Below are 25,067 nucleotides of genomic sequence, written 5' to 3'. Positions count from 1 at the left end.
CTGATGCTAAAGCTGAAGCTCTAATACTTTGGCCACCTGATGGGAAGAGCCAACTCATTGGAAAAGACCCTCATGCTGGGAAAGACTGAACACAAAAGGAGACACGGCACCAGAGGATAAGATGGTTAGATAGCATCACCAACTGAATGGACATTAATTTGAGCAAACTATGGAAGACACTGAAGGACAGGGAAGCCTGGTGTACTGCAGTCAACGGGGTCACAAAGAGTCGGACACAACTTAGCAACTGAACAACAACAACAAACCATACTGACATCAACAAGCTATACTAGAACATAGGCTTCTGTCCCCAAGGTCACTGCCAAGCTAGAAATGGCAGATGGTAGGCAGGTAAACAAAAAAATGCCATAGTGCTTTCTTACCAAAATTTAGCATCCTTGTTCTTTTTTACATTAAGCATTACTCCTGGTTGCTATAACTTTTGGATTAGATTCCAGAGAGATGTTGGTATACAATTTTATGTAAGTGAGATCACAAAATAAAATGTTTTTTGTTTTTTTACTAAATAAATTACTATATATAGCTTTCCAGGTTATTAAACATAATCCCTCTTCCCCACTTTTAATTAATTGAGGATATTCCATTTTGAGTATATAGAATAATAACCTAATCAGACTCCCACTTATGGACACAACTTGTTTCTGATTTTTACTATTATGATACTGTGATGAGATCGTTATGCATACATCATTGTGTACATGTTCAATGATCTCTTCAGATAAATTTCTAGAAGTGAGAGGGAAAAAAGATTGAAGAAATGTGAACAGAGCCTTAGTGACCTGATTTTTTAGAAATCAAAGGTCTAAAAAAATTTTAATTGGGCCTCCAGCAGGGAAGGAAACAAAGAATGGGTCACAAAATTCAAAAAAATAATGGCCAAAATTTCCCATTTGATGAAATCATAAACTTACATATTCAAGAAGTATAGAGCATCCAAAACATGACAAATACAAAGAAAGTCATACCCTATCAAACTGTTGGAAAGCAAAGACAAACTGAGTATCTGCAAACCAGCCAGAAGTAAAGGCCACCTTACATTCAGGAGAGCAATGATACCAATAGTCACTTATTTCTCATCAAAAATAATACAGACCAAAAGAGAGTGGAGCAACATCTTTAAAGCACTGAAAGAAAGGACAAAAAACTCTGTCAGTCCAGAATTATAAATCCAGTGAAGAGAAAAATAAAAACATTTTCAGAAAAACAAAAAGAAAATTCATCACCAGCAGTTATGTGCTATGTTGTGTGTGTGCTTAGGCGCTCAGTCATGTCTGACTCTTTATGACCCCATGGACTGCAGCCCACTAGGATCCTCTGTCCATGGGGGTTCTCCAGGCAAGAATACTGGAGTGGTTTGCCATGCCCTCCTCCAGGGATCTTCCCAACCCAGGGATCTAACCCAGATCTCCTGCATTGTGGGTGGATTCTTTACCATCTGAGCCACCAGGGAAGTCTTATATACTATGAGATAAGCCTAAAGGAAGATTTTTAGGTTGAAGAAAAATTATATTGACTGGAAATTAGGAAGAAATGAAGAGCACTAGAAATATTAAACATTTCTTTCTTTCCTCTTTCTCTTAATTTCTTTAAAATGAATGGCTTTTAAAAGTAAAAATTATAACTCACTGTGATATGTGGTACAACTATAGAGGAGAGGTGGGTAAATGGAACAACATGCATGCAAGGTTCTTATATTTTACATGAAATGGCATTATATTAACTCTAAGTAGTATATGAGACAAAACAAGCACTAAGTAATGCTTATTCTCTGGTCAAGGGGCTGGGGAGAGGGACTGCAATGCAAGACAGAACACTTTGGACAAAACTACCCTTCTCCAATCACAATGAAAGAAGCCATGGCACTGCGTGCTGTGGAGACAGTGGGATGGAGCCCTGTGGAACATTCCTGCTCTGCACTCAAGTGAGCAGAGGGAGCACCTTTCTCCCTCCCCACCAGGTACTGTAGAGTCTGTGAGCTAGAGCCTCTCAGACCACTCCAGCCCTGTAATACTGAAGCAGAGGCCATCTCCATTGAGTACTGTGAAGGCTGTCCAGTGGGGTCCTGGTCTACCATCTCTAATTTACACTAATGACAGCAAAGAGGCAACATACAACTCCCTCTATGCACAATCTGGGGTAGGACCTGGAGTGGAAGAAGTTAAGAGACTGGTACAAAGCCCTTCCCTGCAGCTTAGATGGTAAAGAATCTGCCTGCAATGCAGGAGACCTGGCTTTGATCTTTGGATTGAGAAGCTCCTCTGGAGAAGGGAATGGCAACCCACTCCAGTATTCTTGCCTGGAGAATCCCATGGACAGAGAAGTCTGGAAAGATACAGTCATGGGGTTGCAAAGAGTTGGACACAACTGAGCGACTAACACTACTATGAAGCCCTTGGAACACCATCAAACAGCCTATACGTGCAACTGACTTGAATAAGCACAGTAAAACCATGACAAATTTGCCTCTGGGTTGAAAACAAGTAGGGCAAACCAGAATAGTGCTGCAATGACTCTGAAAATGAAAATTGTATTTGAACCACAGTCTGTAAAAGTTAGCCAGGATGTGAGTTCTGAACCAATATAGGTTAACTTGCCTTCCTAAATAGAAGATGTAAATAGGAACCAGAGTTTCATATCAGCTTAGTGAGAGTCTTTATTTAAAAATTCCAATCTTAATGATGAAAGTTAGTGAGAATATTAGATTTACTATATAACAACTGAGTTGCAGTGATGTACCTAGATAAAAATACAAAAATTTCTGCTTTTTCAAATATTTCTTTCATCAGTCAGGTTACATACATGCATGCTAAGGAATACATTCAAACCAAAACCTATTATTTGAGCATTTGATCTTTTTTCTCCCCATTACAAATATTTCTTGAAAAACATTAAAAGAAAATGTTTACAAAAACCATATTTTTCTTGGTTTATTATTTCACAGATAACCTGAAAGTTTATCAACATCACATTTTAAAGCTTATATTATAAAATTACTATCTAATTTCTCTCAAGAAAACCTAGAAAGAATTTTTAAGAAAACTGCACTCAACTAAAAATTTGTGAAGAGCTCTCAAAACAGCTCTCAAAATAGAAATAATAAATTTGGAGCAAATGCTAGGATACATATCCTTCCTCAGATTTTTATAATCTCTACCACTGACATTCTTCCACAGAATCTGGCCCTGGATAAATGATTACTACTATTAATTATACAACTTTAAGTTGCAGATTGGGCTTCCCTGACAGCTCAGTTGGTAAAGAATCCCCTGCGATGCAGGAGACCCCGGTTCGATTTCTAGGTTGGGAAGATCCACTGGAGAAGGGGTAGGCTACCCACTCCAGTATTCTTGGGCTTCCCTTGTGGTTCACCTGGTAAAGAATCCACCTGCAATGCAGGAGACCTGGGTTCGAACCCTAGATTGGGAAGATCCCTTGCAGAAGGGAAAGGTTAAAGAGCCTCTTGATGAAAGTGAGAGGAGAGTGAAAAAGTTGGCTTACAGCTCAACATTCAGAAAACTAAGATCATGGCATTCGGTCCCATCACTTCATGGCAAATAGATGGGGAAACAGTGGAAACAGTGGCTGACTTTATTTTGGGGGGCTCCAAAATCACCACAGATGGAGACTGCAGCCACGAAATTAAAAGACACTTACTCCTTGGAAGAAAAATCATGACCAACCTAGACAGCATATTAAAAGCAGAAACATTACTTGCCAACAAAGGTCTGTCTAGTCAGTTCAGTTCAGTTCAGTTCAGTCGCTCAGTCATGTCTGACTATTTGCAATCCATGAACGCCAGCAAGCCAGGCCTCCCTGTCCATCACCAACTCCCTGAGTCTACCCAAACCCATGTCCATCGAATCGGTGATGCCATCCAGCCATCTCGTCCTCTGTTGTCCTCTTCTCTTCCTGCCCCCACAAACCCTGCCAGCATCAGGGTCTTTTCCAATGAGCCAGCTCTTCACATCAGATGGCCAAAGTATTAGAGTTTCAGCTTCAACATCAGTCCTTCCAATGAACACCCAGGACTGATCTCCTTTAGAATGGACTAGTTGGATCTCCTTGCAGTCCAAGGGACTCTCAAGAATCTTCTCCAACACCACAGTTCAAAAGCATCAATTCTTCTGTGCTCAGCTTTCTTTATAGTCCAACTCTCACATCCATACATGACCACTGGAAAAACCATAGCCTTGACTAGACGGACCTTTGTTGGCAAAGGAATGTATCTGCTTTTTAATATGCTGTCTAGGTTGGTCATACTTTCCTTCCAAGGAGTAAGTGTCTTTTAATTTCATGGCTGCAATCACCATCTGCAGCAATCTTGGAGCCCAGAAAAATAAAGTCAGCCACTGTTTCCACTGTTTCCCCAGCTATTTGACATGAAGTGATGGGACCAGATGCCATGATCTTAGTTTTCTGAATGTTGTGCTTTAAGCCAACTTTTTCACTCTCCTCTTTTACTTTCATCAAGAGGCTTTTTAGTTCCTCTTCACTTTCTGCCATAAGGGCGGTGTCATCTGCATATCTCAGGTTATTGATATTTGTCCCAGCAATCTTGATTCCAGCTTGTGCTTCCTCCAGCCCAGCATTTCTCACAATGTACTCTGCATATAAGTTAAATAAGCAGGGTGACAATATACGGCTTTGACGTACTCCTTTTCCTATTTGGAACCAGTCTATTGTTCCATGTCCAGTTCTAACTGTTGTCTAGTCAAGGATATGCTTTTTCCAGTAGCCATGTATGGATGTGAGAGTTAGACTATAAAGAAAGCTGAGCACCGAAGAATTGATGCTTTTGAACTGTGGTGTTAGAGAAGACTTTTGAGAGTCCCTTGGACTGCAAGGAGATCCAACCAGTGCATCCTAAAGGAAATCAGTTCTGAATATTCATTGGAAGTACTGTTGCTGAAGCTGAAACTCCAATACTTTGGCCACCTGATGTGAAGAACTGACTCATTTGAAAAGACCCTCATGCAGGGAAAGATTGAAGGCAGGAGGAGAGGGGACGACAGAGGATGAGATGGTTAGATGGCATCACCAGCTCAATGGACATGAGTTTGAGTAAACTCCAGGAGTTTGTGATGGACAGGGAGGCCTGGAGTGCTGTAGTTCATGGGGTCGCAAAGAGTCGGACATGACTGAACTATCGAACTGAACTAAAGTTGCCTGATTATGAGGAAAAAAGAAAAAAACAAGGAGTTATATTTCCGAGTGACATTTTCAGGCTGATGAGAATATGTACTTCTTAAAAGAAACCTTAGTAAGGTTTTTTCAAGATATAAATAGTTGTGTGAGAAAAGTATTCAGCACCCACTGACTTAAATTTTAGGCTCTTAACTTGACACCACTTACTTGGTAAGTGGAAAAGGTGAAGAATCTCAATAAGCATTGCCCTTCTTACCTTTCACCACTCGAACTTGCCTTGACCCCCCAAAGATATTAGTTCTCATTACTAGGAGAAGCCTGTACCTTCTTGTAAAATTTATTACAACTGTAATTAAATAAATGAGTGGGTAATTAATCATTTAATACCCATCTTATCAGTAAGAAAGTAAACTGCAAAGGGACAATTTTTGCTTGGCATTTTAAAAAAAGATGTACAGGAAGTACTTATACAGGTAACTTAGTTTTGAGGTTTTTTGTTTGTTTTTTAATTTTAGTTATTTATTGGCCACACAATATATGGGATCTTAATTCCCTGACCAGGGTTTGAACCCATGCCCCCTGCATTGGAAGCATGGCATTTTAACCACTGAACCACCAGGGAAGTCCCCAGGTAATTTGCTTTTGACCCAAAATGCTTACAGCATTTATATCTTAGTGAACAGAATAATTTTCCAATAAAGATATATGTGTTCTAGTCTGTCACCTTAAAAATAATTTTCCATCGCTTATTACGTATACATACAAATTAAATAGCTTCAAAAATCAATGTTTTTTTTAAAAAGGAAAGAAAGATGAATTACATGATTAGAGAATCCAATGAATTCTGCAAGCAAATTAAAATTTAAAAATAAATCTAGCTTTGTTCCCTTCTTCAAATGTTATACAAAGCATATCTTTTATTTGAAAATTTTAGAAAATGCAATTTTCAAAAAACATCACCTACTACTTTAAACTCCAGGAATAACTACTGTTAAAATGTGTTATATTGAGAACTCTAGTCAATACTCTGTAATGACTTGTATGGGAAAAGAAACTTAAAAAGAGTGGACATATGTATATGTGTAACTGATTCACTTTGCTATGCACCTGAAACTAAGACAGCATTATAAAGTTAACGATGCACATCTAGAGAACATCTGTCAAACAGAAGTAAAGTTGTGTGCTTCTAGAAATAGAGAATTATATTTAGATTTTTAGGTACCAAAATCAGAAAAAAGCAAATTCATATTTATGCTTTTTGCATTCTAAATTAACTGTCTTGTTTTACATTTGAGGAAAATAAGCCACAGAAAAATTATGATTTTCTCATAGTCAGGAACAATATGTAACAGTCTCTCATATAATGCTGCTGCCTTGGGAGCACTTTGATGAAACAATTCATTCTCTAAGTACAATGGTAAACGCCGCTGAGCTAGGTTGTTTGCCTATGTTTTAAACAGAATTTGTATACAGGGCATACTCTCTTATGAGAGAAAAATCATACCTGCATTCAAATATGAAATCTTTGGTTTTAAAATGACCATTTAAAAAATTTACTATCAATTCCTTGCCAAAAATATGCAACCAAAATTTTTGTATGAAGCACATTGGCAGATAAAAAAAAAAGTTCAAAACTCAACTCTCTATGTGGTTGGGCATAAGTTTTAAGACTTTACTATCTTTCACAAATATGGTTAAAATAAGTATTTTCAGAAGGACAGTAGAGAACATACTCAGTCTTCAAATTGAACTTAAAGAGGTTGAATGGTCCTATAAATCTGGAATTGGTTAAACCAATATATTAAGAAGACAAATCAGAAAGATGCAGTCAAATGCATCACTGAAAATGTTTTTTAAAGATTGAGAAATAGGTATGTTGTGCATTATCACATTTATGACAGCACATCTGTGATTGCTCATCACTATGTCTTACCCCAGTTTTATCGCACAAGCGTAAAGTATGAAATGATCCAACAGCAAATAATTCTCCATCTGGAGCCCAGGCTACTGAGGTAATAGGATGCTCATGAGGTTGAGAACTGTAGAGAGGACGGCCATAACTATCCCATACCTACAAAAGCGAATTTAAAAAATCTTTTATAACAGTCACCACATTATTACAAACAAGTCTGCCTTCCAATAAAATATCACGTAAAGATTTAGAAATCATCACTTTATAATATTAGCAATTACATGTCTTTACTTTATTTGTTTAGGCTCCAAAATCACTGCAGATGGTGACTGCAGCCATAAAATTAAAAGACGCTTACTCCTTGGAAGGAAAGTTATGACCAACCTAGATAGCATATTCAAAAGCAGAGACATTACTTTGCCGACTAAGGTCCATCTAGTCAAGGCTATGGTTTTTCCTGTGGTCATGTATGGATGTGACAGTTGGACTGTGAAGAAAGTTGAGTGCCAAAGAATTGATGCTTTTGAACTGTGGTGTTGGAGAAGACTCTTGAGAGTCCCTTGGACTGCAAGGAGATCCAACCAACCAGTCCATTCTGAAGGAGATCAGCCCTGGGATTTCTTTGGAGGGAATGATGCTGAAGCTGAAACTCCAGTACTTTGGCCACCTCATGCAAAGAGTTGACTCATTGGAAAAGACTCTGATGCTGGGAGGGATTAAGAGCAGGAGGAGAAGGGGACGACAGAGGATGAGATGGCTGGATGGCATCACTGACTCGATGGACTCGAGTCTGAGTGAACTCCGGGAGTTGGTGATGGACAGGGAGGCCTGGCGTGCTGCAATTCATGGGGTCACAAAGAGTCGACACGATTGAGCGACTGAACTGAACTGAACTGAACTATCCACAAAGGTTGTGGGGGCTGGGGGGGGGGCAGATGTATTCCTGGAAATCTAAATATCTCAATGAAAAAGTTATAGTAACACCATGATAATTCTGGATTTTACTAAGTCTTTAATTAATTCTAAAACCTACCCATTGTAATCCTTTTAAATTTAATAACAAGGTTTTGACATATTCTGTTTTTTGCTTAAATTTTTTTGTTCAATAAGTGCTCTATCAACTTTCCCTGAAAGTATTTATTTGAACCAAATTTTCTCCAACTATATTTACCATAAATCTTATTCTTCCTCACAAATTATTTTGGTCTGGAGCTGATTTTCATTTAATAAACCAGTATGGTTGACTTTTTAAACCTTAAATATATTTCAGTTCACTTCAGTCGCTCAGTCGTGTCCGACTCTTTGCAACCCCATGAATCGCAGTACGCCAGGCCTCCCTGTCCCTCACCAACTCCCGGAGTTCACTCAGACTCACGTCCATCGAGTCAGTGATGCCATCCAGCCATCTCATCCTCCGTTGCCCCCTTCTCCTCCTGCCCCCAATCCCTCCCAGCATCAGAGTCTTTTCCAATGAGTCAACTCTTTGCATGAGGTGGCCAAAGTACTAGAGTTTCAGCTTCAGCATCATTCCCTCCAAAGAAATCCCAGGGCTGATCTCCTTCAGAATGGACTGGTTGGATTTCCTTGCAGTCCAAGGGACTCTCAAGAGTCTTCTCCAACATCATAGTTCAAAAGCATCAATTCTTTGGTGCTCAGCTTTCTTCACAGCCCAACTCTCACATCCATACATGACCACTGGAAAAACCAGTTACTAAAACAAGGCATTGTATTCCTGTTACTACTCATTAAGTCAAATTTTATAGGTCAATGAAATAGGCCAAGGAGAAAGGCAACACTTAAGATACTGAAAATTACAAAATAACAATTTCCTAAATTGTTAGATTAAAAGGTATGGCTAAAGTGAAGGACTTAAAGAATATTCTTATATGTGAAATACTTTTCACCAAAATTCGATTCTTTCAACCAGGTGATAAATTCAAACACTACATACCTTATATTTACAGTCTTCGCCAGCAGATAAAATCAAATCATTGACAGAGTTCCAATCTACTTTTAAAATAATGCCATCATGAGCTTTCCACTAGGAGAAAAAATAAGATATAAATTATAACTTCAAGGGCACTGAAAACTTTCTAAGACTTTTTTTTTCAGCCTCTTTCTAGTGTTCTCTAGTCTTCTTTGAGAAAACTCATATTTTCCTTTCATAGCCATTATGCACAAGCTATTTGTTTGTTTCATTTCTGATTTAAACTAATGAAAAGCACCTTGCATTATGATATCCATTATGGAACTTACATCCTTCAGGTCTCCTCAATAGCCTGGAGCCCAGATGGAAAATCAGTTGCTGTTGATCTATTACAAGCTTGAAGTTTGTGTGATGATAACAGAATGAATATGAATATATGTTATGTACTCCAAAACTTAGTTAAATCAAGTTTTTCTCCCTCTGCACAGCTAATCCTGTTATTGATACTGTTTTCATTTTTTGTTTGCTAATTCTTTTCTTTTTAAAAAAAAATCTTCTACTACATGGACATCCTCTTTATTACTCCCTTTATTCTCTCCTGTTCACTCCCCTAAGATTCATTCTCTTTACCTTCATGTCCTTAGAATAGACACTAACTACTCTGAGAACCTTCTGCTGTATTCACTATATAACAAAAAGAGGCTTTCTACAGATATATTCTATACATATACAGAATACATACAATACTTGTATATATATCTACATAAGTCACACCAAAATTGGCAAATCTAGAAAGTAAATATGGATGTCTTCTTACTCTTAAATATAATTTATGTGCTTATTTAGCTATTACCACACATGTAATTAAAAGCCATTAATCTTTCACTATATTTGAATAATATAAATGAAAAAGAATTTTTCTTGAAGACTATACGGTATGTTTTCATGTCTGAGTCAACTAAGTTTGTATCAAAGAGTGACTGATTTCAAGGATTTTCATTCTATAGATCCTTCCCAATCTATTGTTCTTCATGTATATGGAAAAAAACCCCACATCAAATTAGGGTCAAATAAGCAGCAGCAGCAAGCCCTAAGAATAAGCAATAATTCATAACTTGCTTTATTCAAAATACATAAAAATATACACTGTCAAAAACAAATGTTTTGAAAGCAATAATTTTCATAAGTTACTTTAAATTAAGCCACTCTCCTGAAATAAATTGTAAAGATAAAAATTTCAATATACAAACATTATTTATTTTAAAGCTAAAAAAAATAAAATTTTCATATTTAAATGTTAGGAACAAATATGGTTTAAATTTTCCTTATAATTTAGGATATCACTTATACAGTACATATATTTACACATTATACATAATGCATACACAGTTTTCAATTATTTCTTAAGGTATTAGGCATTTTGTGAAATTCCTTTGAACCATGAGCTCCTTGAAGGCAGAAACTATGTTCTGTTTCACCTTGAATATGTTATAGTACAAGGCTTACACTCAACACAGTGCCTGAGATATAGTAAGTATTCATCACATTCTCACTGATCGACTAAATAAACAGAAGTTTCTTCCCTATGAAACCAAGTTCTGGGCCTCTAGAAGAGTCCCTAAAGCTCTTAAAGGAAATGAAGTGTACACTTTTGAACTGTATTCTACAAGCAAGAATTAAGTAAGCATTCTTTTTTGTGAACAGTCTAAAGTTGAGTATATATTTATACCCAAGGAAAAACTGCTGGAGCTTTAGTTTTCCAAAAGCAATAGAAGATTTGCATTAAATTATGAATTTCATTTAACTCCTTTGACTCTAGCTGAATTTTTCCCTCCACTATTTCCTGAGTCAAAGGTTTCACTGAGCCACAAAACCAGAACTTTATCAATGGTGATATAAGCATCTTCCTGAGTTTAATTTATATATGCTTAATTACAGGTATCTAAACAAATCACGGGCTTCCCTGGTGGCTCAGACAGTAAAGAATCTGCCTGCAATTCAGGAGACCTGGATTCAATCCCTGGGTTGGGAAGATCCCCTGGAGGAGGGCATGGCAACCCATTCCAGTATTCTTGCCTGGAGAATCCCCATGAACAGAGGTGCCTGGTGGGCTACAGGCCATGGGGTTGCAAAGAATTGGCCACAACTGAGCAACTAAGCACAGCACAGCAAAAACAAATCATATATTTATAAATTAAAAGATTCATTGGGCCTGCTTTTGCTGTATGATTTCAAAGAACATTTTCAGGGTATAAATGGTATGGAAGGACTTTGACTAAAGGCGGGAAGAACCAGTCCTCTCCCCTAGCTTCTTCGCCTTCTGTTGTGTCACAGTTCTTAGCAGAGTGTTCCACATGCAGTAAAAATATAAATACACGATGACTGTATGGAATATGTATAGCATAATTCTACACAGAAGTAACTAATATGGAACCTCAAAGTCACTTCTATATCCTTACTCTCCAAATTCTCTATCTACTGAACTGTTAAACACAATGCTTCTTGGGAATTCCCTGGTGGCCCAGTAGTTAGGACTCTGAGCTTCCACTGCCAGGTATCCAAGTTCAATCCCTGGTCCAGGAACTAAGATCCTGGAAGCCACACAGCATGGCAAAAAACAAACTAAAAACCCTGATGCTTCTTCTTAAAAACACTTTTATCCCTTCTGCAGCCAGTGAATCTCCAGCACCAAATCCCTGACCTATTAACTGGCCTCCTTGCCTCTAATTTATTAGCAGCTGAATAAAAGTTACAGATGACATAATAACACCATAACATCAATAATAACAATTGCACTTTATTGTGTACACTCAATATTTTTATTATATGCACTGTCCTATGTACTTTGTAATTTAACTCATTTAATCCTCACAACAATCCTATCAATTAGGTATTAGGATCACATCTAAGAGATGAGAAAGCTTAAGCTCTGAGATATTTTATAATTTGCCTTAAGTTACATATAAGCAATGAACATTTGAACCCAGGTGACTAACTCCAAAACCTATATTTCTAATACCTACTCTATACTGTGTTGCTATCAAAATATGAAGAAAATGATTCTGCCTCTTCACACTGAAATCAAACATCAAAATCTCAGAGATAGGCTTAAAGATTTTCCATCAGGAGGAGAAGGGGACGACAGAGGATGAGATGGCTGGATGGCATCGCTGACATGATGGACATGAGTCTGAGTGAACTCTAGGAGTTGGTGATGGACAGGGAGGCCTGGTGTGCTGAGATTCATGGGGTTGCAAAGAGTCGGACACGACTGAGAGACTGAACTGACCTGAACTGACCTGTCTTAACTGCCACTATTGTTCTGCTTCCCTGTAATCGGTAAAATTATATATACCCAATTTGTTCTAAGCATTATACTGACTCTCCCCAACCCACTTTAAATAAATACTAAAAGAATTCTAGGGTCTTAGAGAAAGTTCAAGGGTACTGAACAGACAGTGGGGAGGAGGGGGAAGAAGACACTAGAGATGATAAAAATCAGTCTAAACAAGTTCTTAAAGTTTTATGATTTAGTCTTATTCTGTCTCAAATCTATACATGTGAGGCTGACTGTGCTAAATTTGAAATTTGTGCCAAATTATGCAAACATATTTATGATTTACTGATATAATCAGAGTTGGAATAAGAGGGAAGTGAACCTTGTTGGAAACGTCAACAAGTATTCCCTGTTCTATAGTTCAGTTCAGTCGCTCAGTCGTGTCCGACTCTGCGACCCCATGAATTGCAGCACGCCAGGCCTCCCTGTCCATCACCAACTCCCGGAGTTCACTCAGACTCACGTTCATCGAGTCTGTGATGCCATCCAGCCATCTCATCCTCGGTCGTCCCCTTCTCCTCCTGCCCCCAATCCCTCCCAGCATCAGAGTCTTTTCCAATGAGTCAACTCTTCGCAAGAGGTGGCCAAAGTACTGGAGCTTCAGCTTTAGCATCATTCCTCCAAAGAAATCCCAGGGCTGATCTCCTTCAGAATGGACTGGTTGGATCTCCTTGCAGTCCAAGGGACTATAAAGGGTGATAAAACCACACACTTAAAAGCCTCGACTATAATAAGACCACCCCCAGAAGAAAGGGACTCCTAAGAAAGTGACCTCTTACTAAGCAGTCTGGCAGATCCTGATAACAATTTACAAATGCCTGAGAAGTACCTGTAAAATTTTAGCATTTGGTTGAAGCGGTTTAATGATCAGCTGCTTGCCTGCTGTATAAAGAACCTTTTCTGAATCAGGGCCCCATGCTACTGAATACACTGGTGTTCCTGTAAAAAGAAAAAAGAAAAAGATAAACTTTAATTATCATGCTTTATAAAACGGAGATTTAGGAAAGTCAAAAAACCAATTTGGGGTATCGTTTCATTTCCTCCTTATTCAGTGGACTATCCAAACTGGAGTATATAGCCTGATACTGAAACATAAAAGGCAAAGTAAATAAGAGGTTAGGGAAAGTTTTGCTCTCTATCAAGTGTGGCTTTGGCCTGAAAGTTAGGCTAAAGTATTGCCAGGATAAAGTTGACTCCACTTCCATGGGAAAGGTACAAGTTTGATTTACCCACCATACTGGGTAAATCTGTTTTCAATTTCCTAGGACAGGAATCCTAGAGATAAGATTTAGGTATTTTTAAATTTGATTACTTCACAGATTACCTAATATCTTCTGGAAGACTATGCTTTGTTTGAGCCTATTTTTTAAAAAATGAATATCATATCAATTGAGAGTATTAAATTATCTGCAGTCCACTGTCTGACCCAGTTACCTATTCATTAGAATATATTCATTATGGAAGTGAATCAAGGTTATACAATTAACTATAAAATATTAACCCATTTATATTTATAAAATCAAGCTTTAAAAAATTGTCTAGGATTCCTAAGTCAGGCTATTATAGTAGCTGATTTTATGTGAATAAGTGAATAAATTTTTCAGGAATTTACATTCACAGTAAAATGAAATCTGAATCTGAGGATTTATGAGCAATCAGTAAGATGTGTTTATTGAAATGGAAAACCCAACTGATTGAATCAACAGGGAGCAATCAGCAATCAACAGGGAGTAAATTTCAGTAAGATAAACGCTCTAATTGGGTTTCCCAGGTGGCACAGCGGTAAAGAATCTGCCTGCCAATGTATAAGATGCAGGAGATTTGGGTTTGATCCCTGGGTCGGGAAGATTCCCTGGAGAAGGAAATGGCAACCCACTCCAGTATTCTTGCCTAGGAAATCCCGTGGACAGAGGAGCCAATAGTCCATGGGGTCACAAAAGACTTAGCAACTAAAACAACAACTCAGTGCTTTACAGGACTTTTTGTTGTTCAGTTGCTAAGTCATGTCTGACTCTTTGCAACTCCACGGACTGCAGCACGCTAGGCTTCCCTGTCCATCACTATCTCTGGGAGTTTACTCAGATTCATGCCCATTGAGTCGGTAATGCCATCCAACCATCTCATTCTGTGTCATCCCCTTCTCTTCCTGCCTTCAATCTTTCCCAGCATCAGGTTCCTTTCCAATGAGTCAGCTCTTCCCATCAGGTAGCCAAAGTACTGGAGCTTCAGCATCAGCATCAGTCCTTCTAAAAAATATTCAAGGTTGATTTCCTTTAGGACTGACTGGTTTGATCTCCTTACTGTCCAAGAGACTCTCAAGAGTCTTCTCCAATACCACAGTTCAAAATCATCAATTCTTTGGCACTCAGCCTTTTTTATGGTCCAACTCTCACATCCATACATGACTACTGGAAAAACCATAGCTTTGACTTTGTCAGCAAAGTGTTGTCTCTGCTTTTTAACACCTTATCTAGGTTTGTCATAGCTTTCCTTCCAAGGAGCAAGTATCTTTTAATTTCATGGCCGTGGTCACCCTCTGCAGTGATTTTGGAGTCCAAGAAAATAAAACATGTCACTGTTTCCACTTTGCCCCCTTCTATTTGCCATGAAGTGATGGGAACCAGACTTAGAGGACTTAGAAAATCTGATTTAGACCTAATCCAAAAAACTCCATAAGCATTCCCTCCATAGTATAGGTTAGATATTATACTGGGTCTAAATTTCCTGGTCAGTTGGTGACACCTAAGATTGTCTTGATTCAGAGGAACCTACAGATGGCCAATGAGATGGCTCACCTCAGAAGGTACTTCTTCTATTCTTAGTAACTACATTCTCTTGGAACATTATCTGGGAGTAGCCAGGAGCTAACCTGGGCTTCAAAGTAAATCTCCAAATGAACAGAGTTCAACTGTAATAAACTCCCCAGAAAATGTAAATCAAAATTTCAGATATTCCAAATGTGATTCTTGGTAAGCACTATAAGGAAATATGGGAGTAAATTACAAGTTCCTTCTTTATTCCATTATTACAGTTGCAATTATTGTGCAAAAAAGTAAATTTATATATTTTAATTATTAATTATCAAAACTTCATGAATACACTCAGTAAAATTACACTTTCCTCAGTGTATACAAAACTATGACAAACATCTACCCCCAAGGAAATAATTCAGTAAACACAACTCCCATTGAGTTATACAGGATGTGACTCTAGCCTTTTAGTTGTGGTAAAAGACATGGTTTGGGGTATAGGATGAAGAGCTAGGGACTCTTATGTCCTTTTTCACATTGAATCTGTGGCCCCATTAAGTCAGCTGTGTCACCATTTCCTTGTTTATAAACCTTATAAATCTTCAGAATACTTACCTCCTGTGTTGGGATGTGGAGATTATTCATTTCCTGCTTATAAGATAATTTTTTAAACAATAATACTGTTAAAGAAACAGGTATAGTAACTTAAAGAATAAAACAAAATAAGCTTATAGAGGAAAATTTAAGCAATTCCTTTGTTAAAATATGTGGTTTTTAATCACATTCCCTCAATCCAAAAACAAAAGGAGTTTTTTATGACAAATAAGCAATCCTAAATAAGATCAACAGCTGCCTTATTAGTTACAGCTTCCTAATCAGCAATATTCAAAATGTATGTAACATCAAGAGCTAAGAGAATGTGTCTTTATATTCATTCTTTACATTTAGAATAAAATGCTAAGTGTGAAATTCCTGTATATATGAATGTCTTTATTGCTATACAACTTTGATTTAGGTGGTTCTGGAGAAGATTATTGAATGTGGATGAAATAGCTTCATAATGAAAACAATGATTTCTATTATTTAAAAAAATCCATCTTACTAGCATTTGAAACAAATCTCTAATATTTTTTAAATGTTTTTTAAAAACACTTGCTAAAGCTACACTTCACTTTGCAAAGTCAGTATGGAAATATAGCCTTCAGGTTAAAAAACTTTACAACAAAAAATTTAGCAAATCATGTAATGAGATGTTATAAATTTCATCTTTAACAAAAATGGACAAAAAACATAAATAGTTTTGTAATAATTAATTTATTGCTTTTTATACTGGGAATTTTTATTTATGCTCTATTTCAGTTAAGACACTCAGAAAGATCTTGTTTTTCTGACTTTGTACACTAAGATCATGTGATCTTTTTGACATTTTTTAAGAAACCACATGCACCTGGGGTTGTGTTAAATGTCAGACCCTTATCTCTCTGTAAAACAAATTATCTAAATTCTTTCAACCTGTTGAAGGCATTTTAAACCACAGAAGAGGAGACAAAAATGTATTTCAATTGTTTTAAGGAAGTACATGGTCAAATACACCATGTTTTTCACATTCATACTAAAGGTATCCCCTAAAATGTTGTTTTTACATGTTTTTAAGAATGCCTTTGAAACAAACTCTTCACTATTACCATGAAGCATTAGCTACCTTTGTGTTGAATGCAGTATAGGTCTACACCGAGTGAACATAAGAAGGTAGAGAAGAATTTGGCACTCTATAAGCACTATCTATTAGTAACCACCACTACTACTTTGTAATGAAATAAGCAACCATTTGTTATTGTGTTGCTCATGGGAGTAGGCACTTTATCCTTTAAAACCTAGTTAAAATATGCTGCAATATTTGCCAGGAAGCTTTTCAATTTCTTTGGTGGTCAAATCATTAAGAATTCAAAAACAAAGAATTATTTCCCTTTCATTCTATTTGTAGAGACATGTACTAACAAATAAGTAATATCAAGTGGAACTTATTCCTCAAAAAAAAAAAAACCAAACAACTTTTTGGCTGTGTATGTCACCAGGTCAGTACAGAGAAAAAAAGCTAAAATGAAGGCATGTGTTTCTTTACTTTCTATCCTCAGTCACCTCTCCGTTGGGGATCTCAACTTCCTCCATAGCTTCACTTTTCACCTTTCTGTAACAGACTCTCACATTAATATTTCAGCCTTTATTTCTGAGTTCTAACAAATTTCCGTCTATCCCAAAGACATGCCAAAACGTCAAACTCTACATATTTGTATATTATCCCTCCCCATGTACTCCCTCATTCATTCTTCCTCTGAATTATTCACCTCTTTACAGGGCGATCATTCCTCTCAGCCACTGAGAACTACGCACTTTTTTCAGCCACTCTCATCACCATCTCTGTTCAAGCCTCACTGTACATTAGCAGAGAACACCTCAGTAACCTCCATACCAGTCACCCCAACGTAACCTCTACCTCCTCTAATTGATCCTACATCCTACTGCTAAGGTAATCTTCCTAAAGAGTTTCCCAGGTGGCACAGTTGTAAAGAATCCACCTGTCAAGTAGGAGATGCAGGTTGAGTCTTTGGGTCAGGAAGATCCCCTAGAGAATGAAATGCAACCCAATCCAGGATTCTTGCCTGGGAAATTCCATGGACAGAGGAGAGCTGCAGGCTACAGTCCACGGGGTTGCCAAAAGTCAGACATGACTTAGAGACTAAAACAACAACAAAACCTACCTGAAGAAACAGGCTTTATCTCTTACTCTCCTGCTCATCTTTTAAAGATTTTTATATGGTTATAGAACAAACTCCAACCAGACTTCCCTGGTGGTCCAGTGGCTAGGATTCCCTGCTCCCAACGCAGGGGGCCCTTGAGTTCAATTCCTGGTCAAGGAACTAGATCCCACATTCTCCGACTAAGACCACAGTCAAACAAATAAAAATAAAATTTTTAAAAGAAAAAGTATAAATTCCAACCCCCTTCATTTAATGTCTGAGGTTATCTGTGTCTTGGTCCCTCTGGCAGTAACATCCCTCACACAGTCTACACTTGGCCCAAGGGGTCCACTCCCCTTCACCTGACTCCCAGGCTTTATGCTAGTCTGCCTCTGTGCCTCTGATCATCTAACTTCCTCCGGAGCTCCACTGCGTTGCCAACAAGCCCATTTCCCTACCTAATTTCTTTATCCTTCAAAGTCTAGTTAAAAGATGCTGCAGTATTTACCAGAGTAGGTATTCTGACACCTTCTCTCCCCTCAAAGCATTCATCTCTGCCTTCCTGTCTTCCCACAATGCCTTAAGGCAACCAGCACACCCTGCCTTGTGTTATTTATATTTCCTTTACTAAATTCATTATAGGTAGCTTCCATGTTTTGTCATCTCTTTAATCCATTTGAATACAGTAAGGGAAATGTTCTTAAAGGTTCTTAAATGTTCTTAAATACTGTATTTCTCTCTTCCAATTTTAATTTATAATTAAAATATACAATGTATTGCAAGATAGGGCATCATTATAATTATTCTTGGCCTACATATTACTTTTCTCTAATAAGGAAAAATAACTCTTCATAAGCACCAGTAAGAATCATTTTTAAACATAGTCAAATTCCATCCCTATCCCACTAAAAAACAAAATTAATGCTTCTTCTGCATTGGAGAAGGGGATGACTATGGCTTTTTCTATCTTTATGTCTGCCTCTAATTATCAAGAAATGAATTCAGGAATTTTTCTATTCATCAAGGAATAAGTACAATTAACATGGACATGTAGTAAAAAAATCATAAAGTGTTTTCAATACTGTTTACATAATTCCAAGTCTTAGAGTAATTCAGGCTTATGTTATTCCATTTTTGTGTCAAAATTTAGTTTTTCTCCTCAAAGGAGCTCAGCATCCCCCACCTCCACCTGCCTCGGTCATTTTACTTGAGATTTTAGCAATTAGCTCTCAGTAGATTAGATTTATAACTATCCTCAAAACTTGTAGCCTATAACAAATCAAACAAACCTTATAAATAAGTAGGGACTTTTCCTTCAGGGTTAATGTCATTACAACTTAACTTCTCCAATGATTTTTCCCAGAAATAAAACGGGGTAAGTCTATGCTTACTAGGAAAGTGTGGGTGGGAACAATGACCAAAAATTCATAAATTAAAATCATGGTTCTATAGTGAATTTATAATTTTTAACCTAGAAAAAGATACTAGTTATTAAGCTGAAATACTAATGGGTTACTAAAATAAAATCTACCTAATTTAGTTTTGCTCATTAATCTCATAATTAACATAAACCTTGAGTAAGAAGAATAACAAGATTCAAATAGGATAAAAATGATTAGCAATTTAACAGCATTTGATGTTAAGGAAATTGGAGCCGTTTGGAATGCTGGTGTAAAATACCATTATGTGAGTCAATGAATACATAATAAAATTACCTATCCTATATGACATAATATGTAATTTAGCTTTTAAGAAAATCCTATTTATCCATTTATCTGGAAGGAATGAACAAAAAAAGCACCATCCATCCCTCTCCAAAATAAATACCATACACAAAAACCAACTCAAAATAGATCATTGACCTAAATGTACACACTAAAACTATAAAACTCTTACAAGAAAATACAGGTGTAAGTCTCCATGATTATGGATTTGGCAATAGTTTCTTAGATATAACACCAAAACATAAACAATCAAAGAAAAAAAATAGATAAACTGAATTTCATCAAAACTTTTGTGCTTAAGAGACTTCCCTGGTTGTCCAGTAGTTCAAAATCCTCCTGCCAATGCAGAGGATAGGGTTCGATCCCTGGTCTCAGATAGACCAGGATGGAGCAACTAAGCCTGTGGCCACAATACTGAGTCCACATGCCCTAGAGCCTGTGGTCCACAAAAAGAGAAGCCACCCAAATGAGAGGCCCACATACTGTACAACTAGAGAAACCCTGCATGAAGCAACGAAGAGCCCATGTGTTGCAACAAAGACCCAGCACAGCCAAAAATAAAATAAATATTAAAAAAAAGAAACTTCTGTGCTTCAAAAGATATCATCAAGAAAATGAAAGGAAACCCACAGAATGGGGAAATCATATATCCAAGTTGCAAATCATATATCCCAATGGTCTATTAACCAGAATACATAAAGAACTCTTACAACTCGACAATAAAAACACAACCCAATTTAAAAATGTGCAAAGAATTTTAATAGGTATTTCTTCAAACAAGATCTACAAACAGCCATAAAGTACATGAAAAGAGGCTCAACATCATTAGTCATAACAGAAATGCAAACCAAAACTACAATGAGATACTACTTCACAGTCACTAAGATGATTATAATAAAAATATAGTAACAAGTGTTGAAGATTTGGAGAAATTGGAACCTTCATATATTTCTAGTGGGAATGTAAAATTGTATGTTTACTTTGAAAAAGAAAACTTGAAGAAGACTTTAATTTACTGATATGAAACTATATCCAATGCAGTTCACAATTCAAGTGAAAACAAGTAAGGAGCATATTGTAGTAGATGCAGTATGCCTCTGGGAATGTTTTCTGGGTGGCCAGAAAATAGGGGTAATATGAAAGACAAGGGTAGTATTTAAGAGATAACTTTATACTCTTTTTTACACTTCAAATTCTGAACTATGTGAATTAGTATCTATTAAAAATTTATACTTTAAAAAGATGTAAGCACTCCCTGCAAGGCATATACGAACAATCAAACTTTTATGATCACTATTATTGAAAACTGGGAGTAGGAAACGGCAACCCACTCCAGTATTATTGCCTGGAAAAAAACAGGGACAGAGGAGCCTGGGGGCTGTAGTCCATGGGATCGCAGAGTCAGACACAATTGAGCACAAACACACATTATTGAAAATAGGAGTTGCAAACCCAAATCCCTTCAGAGGTTTATGTTGTGTTCTACCACGTAATATAAACGAGTAAAGTATCCTACGTGGAGTGTAAGAAAACTAAGAGAAGTTTAAAATCCAACTAAAAATGGCACAGCCACCACTGAACTCCAGCTGATTGTATTTATTCTGGAAAGCAGACTTAACGTTGCCAGTTCTTCCAATTTTTCAGGATACCAAAGAGATCCATATAAGAATGTAAAATATCCTAATCTTTAATGCTGGGCCTGGACCATGCTAGTGGGCTAGATTCAGGACACAGGCCATCTTTGGCCTTTGATGAATGAAAAGTCCTTAATTCATGAATATATTGGGTTTCCAAACTTCCTCTGCAAGTCTGGGAATTCTAAATGCATTTTCTGTATAAGAGTGAAATAAGCAGCAATCTGTTTTCCAGACCCATTATACAGACAAACCACAGCACTGAACCAAAAGTGCTGTGTCTTCTATCCTCTATCATTAACAACATTTATGTTAAGCAACTTAGTCTAAGTTTCAACTTGAGACTTTGGAAAGTCCAAAATGGTAGATCCCAGGGGTAATCAAAGGGAAGGAGATACCTATGAAGAATTTAAAGAAAGAAAAGGAGCCTTATGGTGACAACTGGTGAAGAATCTCAGGTAAAAATTCATATTATTGTAGTGGGTAATAAGATAAGCTTTCAAAATTTCTCTGAAGATGTGTGTCTTCTCTAGGCAACATATTAAGTAGAATAGAAAAGAAAGGAAAAAAGGGTATGTATCAGTAGCAGCTATAGCTGAAAAGAACTGCAGCCTCAGCTCCAAGGAGGTGATAATAATCTCTAAAAGAATTTTGTAGTTGCTTATAAGTCAGACATCATAAGGCAAGAATGCCAAATAATTAGCAGTAACAAAAATTATAAAACCAAAAGTAAATGCCTATTCTTATTAGCTTAAAATAAAATTTATTTTCTAAAGATATACTTTATTACTAAAGAAACAATACATTGACATTTTTTTCCTAACTGAAATTTGCTCATGAATGTTTCTATGAACTCTGAATTTTCTACTCATAGATAAATATTCTACTTGGAGATCATCTGTACCAAAGACTTAACCTCAGGAGATAATCACTACATATCACTTATGGTTACTTTTGCTAACATTTGGTTAATGTGTAGCTAAAGAAATATAACTATTTTAACACTATCCTAAGAGTGAACATAATTTAAAAAATGAAATCTGCAAATTTTTGGAAGTCAGTTGTTGGAGATGCGTCACAATATGACTTTATCATATAATTCTGAAGAACAGTCTGCAAGCTTTTTGGCAATCTATCTCTGAAGCAGATATGTGCTCAAGGCAACATTAATCTGACTTCTGGATTGATTTTATAGGCACTTCTTCCCAATGAGTATGGAAAACCAAGATGCTGTTCTAAGCAGTTTTATTTTACCAAGTTTTGGATCACGAAAGTGTCTGTTCCCCTTCATTAGCACTGAAATCAAACGTGCAACATAATTCAGAAAGGGTGCTAATATTAAGAAGTTATTAGAATTAATAAGTATGGATATTGAATGTATTCTATTATTATTAGACACCCTATGCTATTTCAGATAGAATATGCACATAATGCTTCAGAGTTCTATTAAAAAGAATCACTAGCCTATAACTCTATTTTTATACATTCATTAACAAAAAAAAAGTCCTTGAGTATTTCTTACATTTCTGGGCTCAAATAAAAGTCACCATGCCCCATCAGGAAACATGAAAGTAAGCGGAAAAGTTTAAATAGAAGTAAGAGATTTCAGGTTTTGAACGTGACCAAAATCAATCTGAGGAACTACATTAGACTGTTTTTATAGGAAAATGTTAAGACATTTATAATACATACCTTGATGAGCTAATGTCGATCTTAGCATTCCAGTCTTTGACCATATTTTTATTTGTCCATCTTCTCCAACTATAAAAAGAAAATAATAATTGATATTTTACCTATAGGAAATATATGTAAACATTATATTTACATATAAAAATCAACTCTATCTACACTAATGCACATTTAAAATTCAAACACAAGTTTCTCTAATTATATGTCACTGCTTCACAACTAAAAAATTTACCTGAAATTACTCTGAAACAATTTTATCAAAGTAGCCTAACTTTCATGACAATAATTGTTTTTCCTTTAATCTTAGAAGATTCAAATAATGCTCTCATTTTCACTGACATCTCCATCCAAGAAGCACTCTAAGAAAAGTGTTTTCAGTGTAATAAGAAGAGTTAAAGCCAAATTCCAGGGAGTAGGGGACTGAATGGAGTGAAGTAACAGACTACTCTTTTGAACAGTTTGCCTGAAAAGGAAAGAAAGAGGAAATCGTAGCTAGAGTTATTTATTAGAGGAAGGATTTTTATTTCTTTTTCCTCAATTTTCAAGATAAATAACATCTAAACACATTTACATGCTGGGAAAAAGAAAAAAAAAACTGGAAAAGGAGAAGTTGAATAAACAGGCAAGACAAGAGACAACTCACTGATAAAAGTCCTACAAAAGGCCCAGGTCCAGGTGTCATGGTTTTCAAATATAACTACAAATTCTCTGTTATTCTCTCTTTTAAGAAGTTAAGCTTAATTTCTCTCTCCTTCAGTCACTAATACTTAGTGACTTGCTTCTAATAAAATATGGTGGAAATGATGGAGTATGACATCCAAGGGTGGGTCATAAAATATATGGTGGCTTCCATCCTTCTCTCTTGGATCATTCACCCAGAGAGAATCTCCAGCGGTCACGCTTGCTGTAAGACCAGTCAAGTAGCCCTATGGAGAAGTCCACGCTGCAAGGAACTAAGTTAGGCCTCAGTCATAGAGTCACAGAGGAAGTAAGACCTCTTGCCAACAGCCATGTGAGTGAGCCATCTTGGAACTATCCAGCCCCAGTAGGGCTTCATATGACTGCAGCCCCATCCAACTTCTTGATTCTGAGACAGAACCACCCAGCTAAATGTTCCCTGTCTCACAGAAACTCTTAGCTAATACATGTTATCTTAAGTCACTAACTTTTGGGATAATCTTGTCATACAACAATAGATATCTAATTTAACAGATGAAGATGAGAAACCCTCAACAGGGAAGGAGATGGAAGAGAGATAGAAAGGAGTAAAGTTAAATGAGAAAATTTTGAATTTTGATGGCTCAGATGGTAAAGAATCTGCCTGTAATGCAGGAGACCCAGGTTTGATCTCTGGGTCAGGAAGATCCCCTAGAGAAAGGAATGGCAGCCGACTCTAGTATTCTTGCCTGGAGAATTCCATGGACAGAGAAGCCTGGCAAGTTACAGTCCATGGGGTCGCAAAGAGTCAGATACGACAGAGCAACTAATGTGCACGCATGGGCACACGCGCACACACACACACATATTTAAATGAGAATATTTTGAAGAATTAAAGCTTATATTTACTCAATATCTGATTATTCCAAAACCTTCTTGACAGAATGTTCTCCATTAGCCATGTAAGACAACTAATATGACACTCTGAATTATAACATTATATAGCAGTCTGTGCCAATTACTTGCTATTAGATAAAGACACTACTGCTAAATTAAAACATTCTGTTCTTCTGGAAATTTTTCTTTAAAAAATTCATTTTAAATGTCATTTCTGCAGATAACTTACCTGTAACTAATGCTGTTCCTTCATAATTCCATCGTCCTGCCAGCACTGCTCCACTGTGAGCGTCCACACTTTTTTCCACTCTTCCTAACTTAGAAATCAGATGAAATTTGCCTAAAAGAAATTATACTTGAGAAATCTATTTTATTAATTTATCCAATCAACAAGCATCTGTTGAGTACCAACTATCAGACTAGTCAGCATGGTGCTAGGCATCAGAAATACAGGGCAAATAAAATAATTATTCTGAAAAACAGGCACAAAAGCGAAATTACAAAACCTTGAAACAAGTGGTGTGACAGAATATATATATGATACTATGATAGTTCAGAGGGACAATAAAATTCTACTTGAATATGGTCAAAGGAACCCAAGAGGAATATCAACAAAGTCTTCTGTTTAAGCAGAAT

General features: G+C 36.7%; 1 protein-coding gene across 6 annotated transcripts in view; it reads right to left on the bottom strand.

Annotated features, from left to right (window-relative positions):
* The window catches only part of IFT80 (intraflagellar transport 80), a 127,517-nt gene that overhangs the window by 76,608 nt on the left and 25,842 nt on the right, over nucleotides 1–25,067 (bottom strand). For 5 of the 6 annotated variants that reach the window (XM_018048286.1, XM_018048274.1, XM_018048290.1 and 2 more), the window contains 5 exons: nucleotides 24,661–24,771; nucleotides 22,881–22,949; nucleotides 13,172–13,281; nucleotides 9,030–9,119; nucleotides 7,100–7,237 (listed from right to left, as the gene is read on the bottom strand). In XM_018048286.1, coding sequence (XP_017903775.1) covers nucleotides 7,100–7,237; nucleotides 9,030–9,119; nucleotides 13,172–13,281; nucleotides 22,881–22,949; nucleotides 24,661–24,771 — 518 coding nt within the window. Of the gene's footprint in view, nucleotides 1–7,099; nucleotides 7,238–9,029; nucleotides 9,120–13,171; nucleotides 13,282–22,880; nucleotides 22,950–24,660; nucleotides 24,787–25,067 lie in introns of all 6 variants that reach the window. The other variant, XM_018048293.1, reaches the window with a different exon arrangement.

This window comes from Capra hircus, chromosome 1 (genome assembly GCF_001704415.2).
Source record: "Capra hircus breed San Clemente chromosome 1, ASM170441v1, whole genome shotgun sequence".
Classification (NCBI taxonomy): domain Eukaryota; kingdom Metazoa; phylum Chordata; class Mammalia; order Artiodactyla; family Bovidae; genus Capra; species Capra hircus.
The sequence above is the reverse complement of the archived record's forward strand: the minus strand, read 5'-3'. Positions and strand labels throughout refer to the sequence as shown.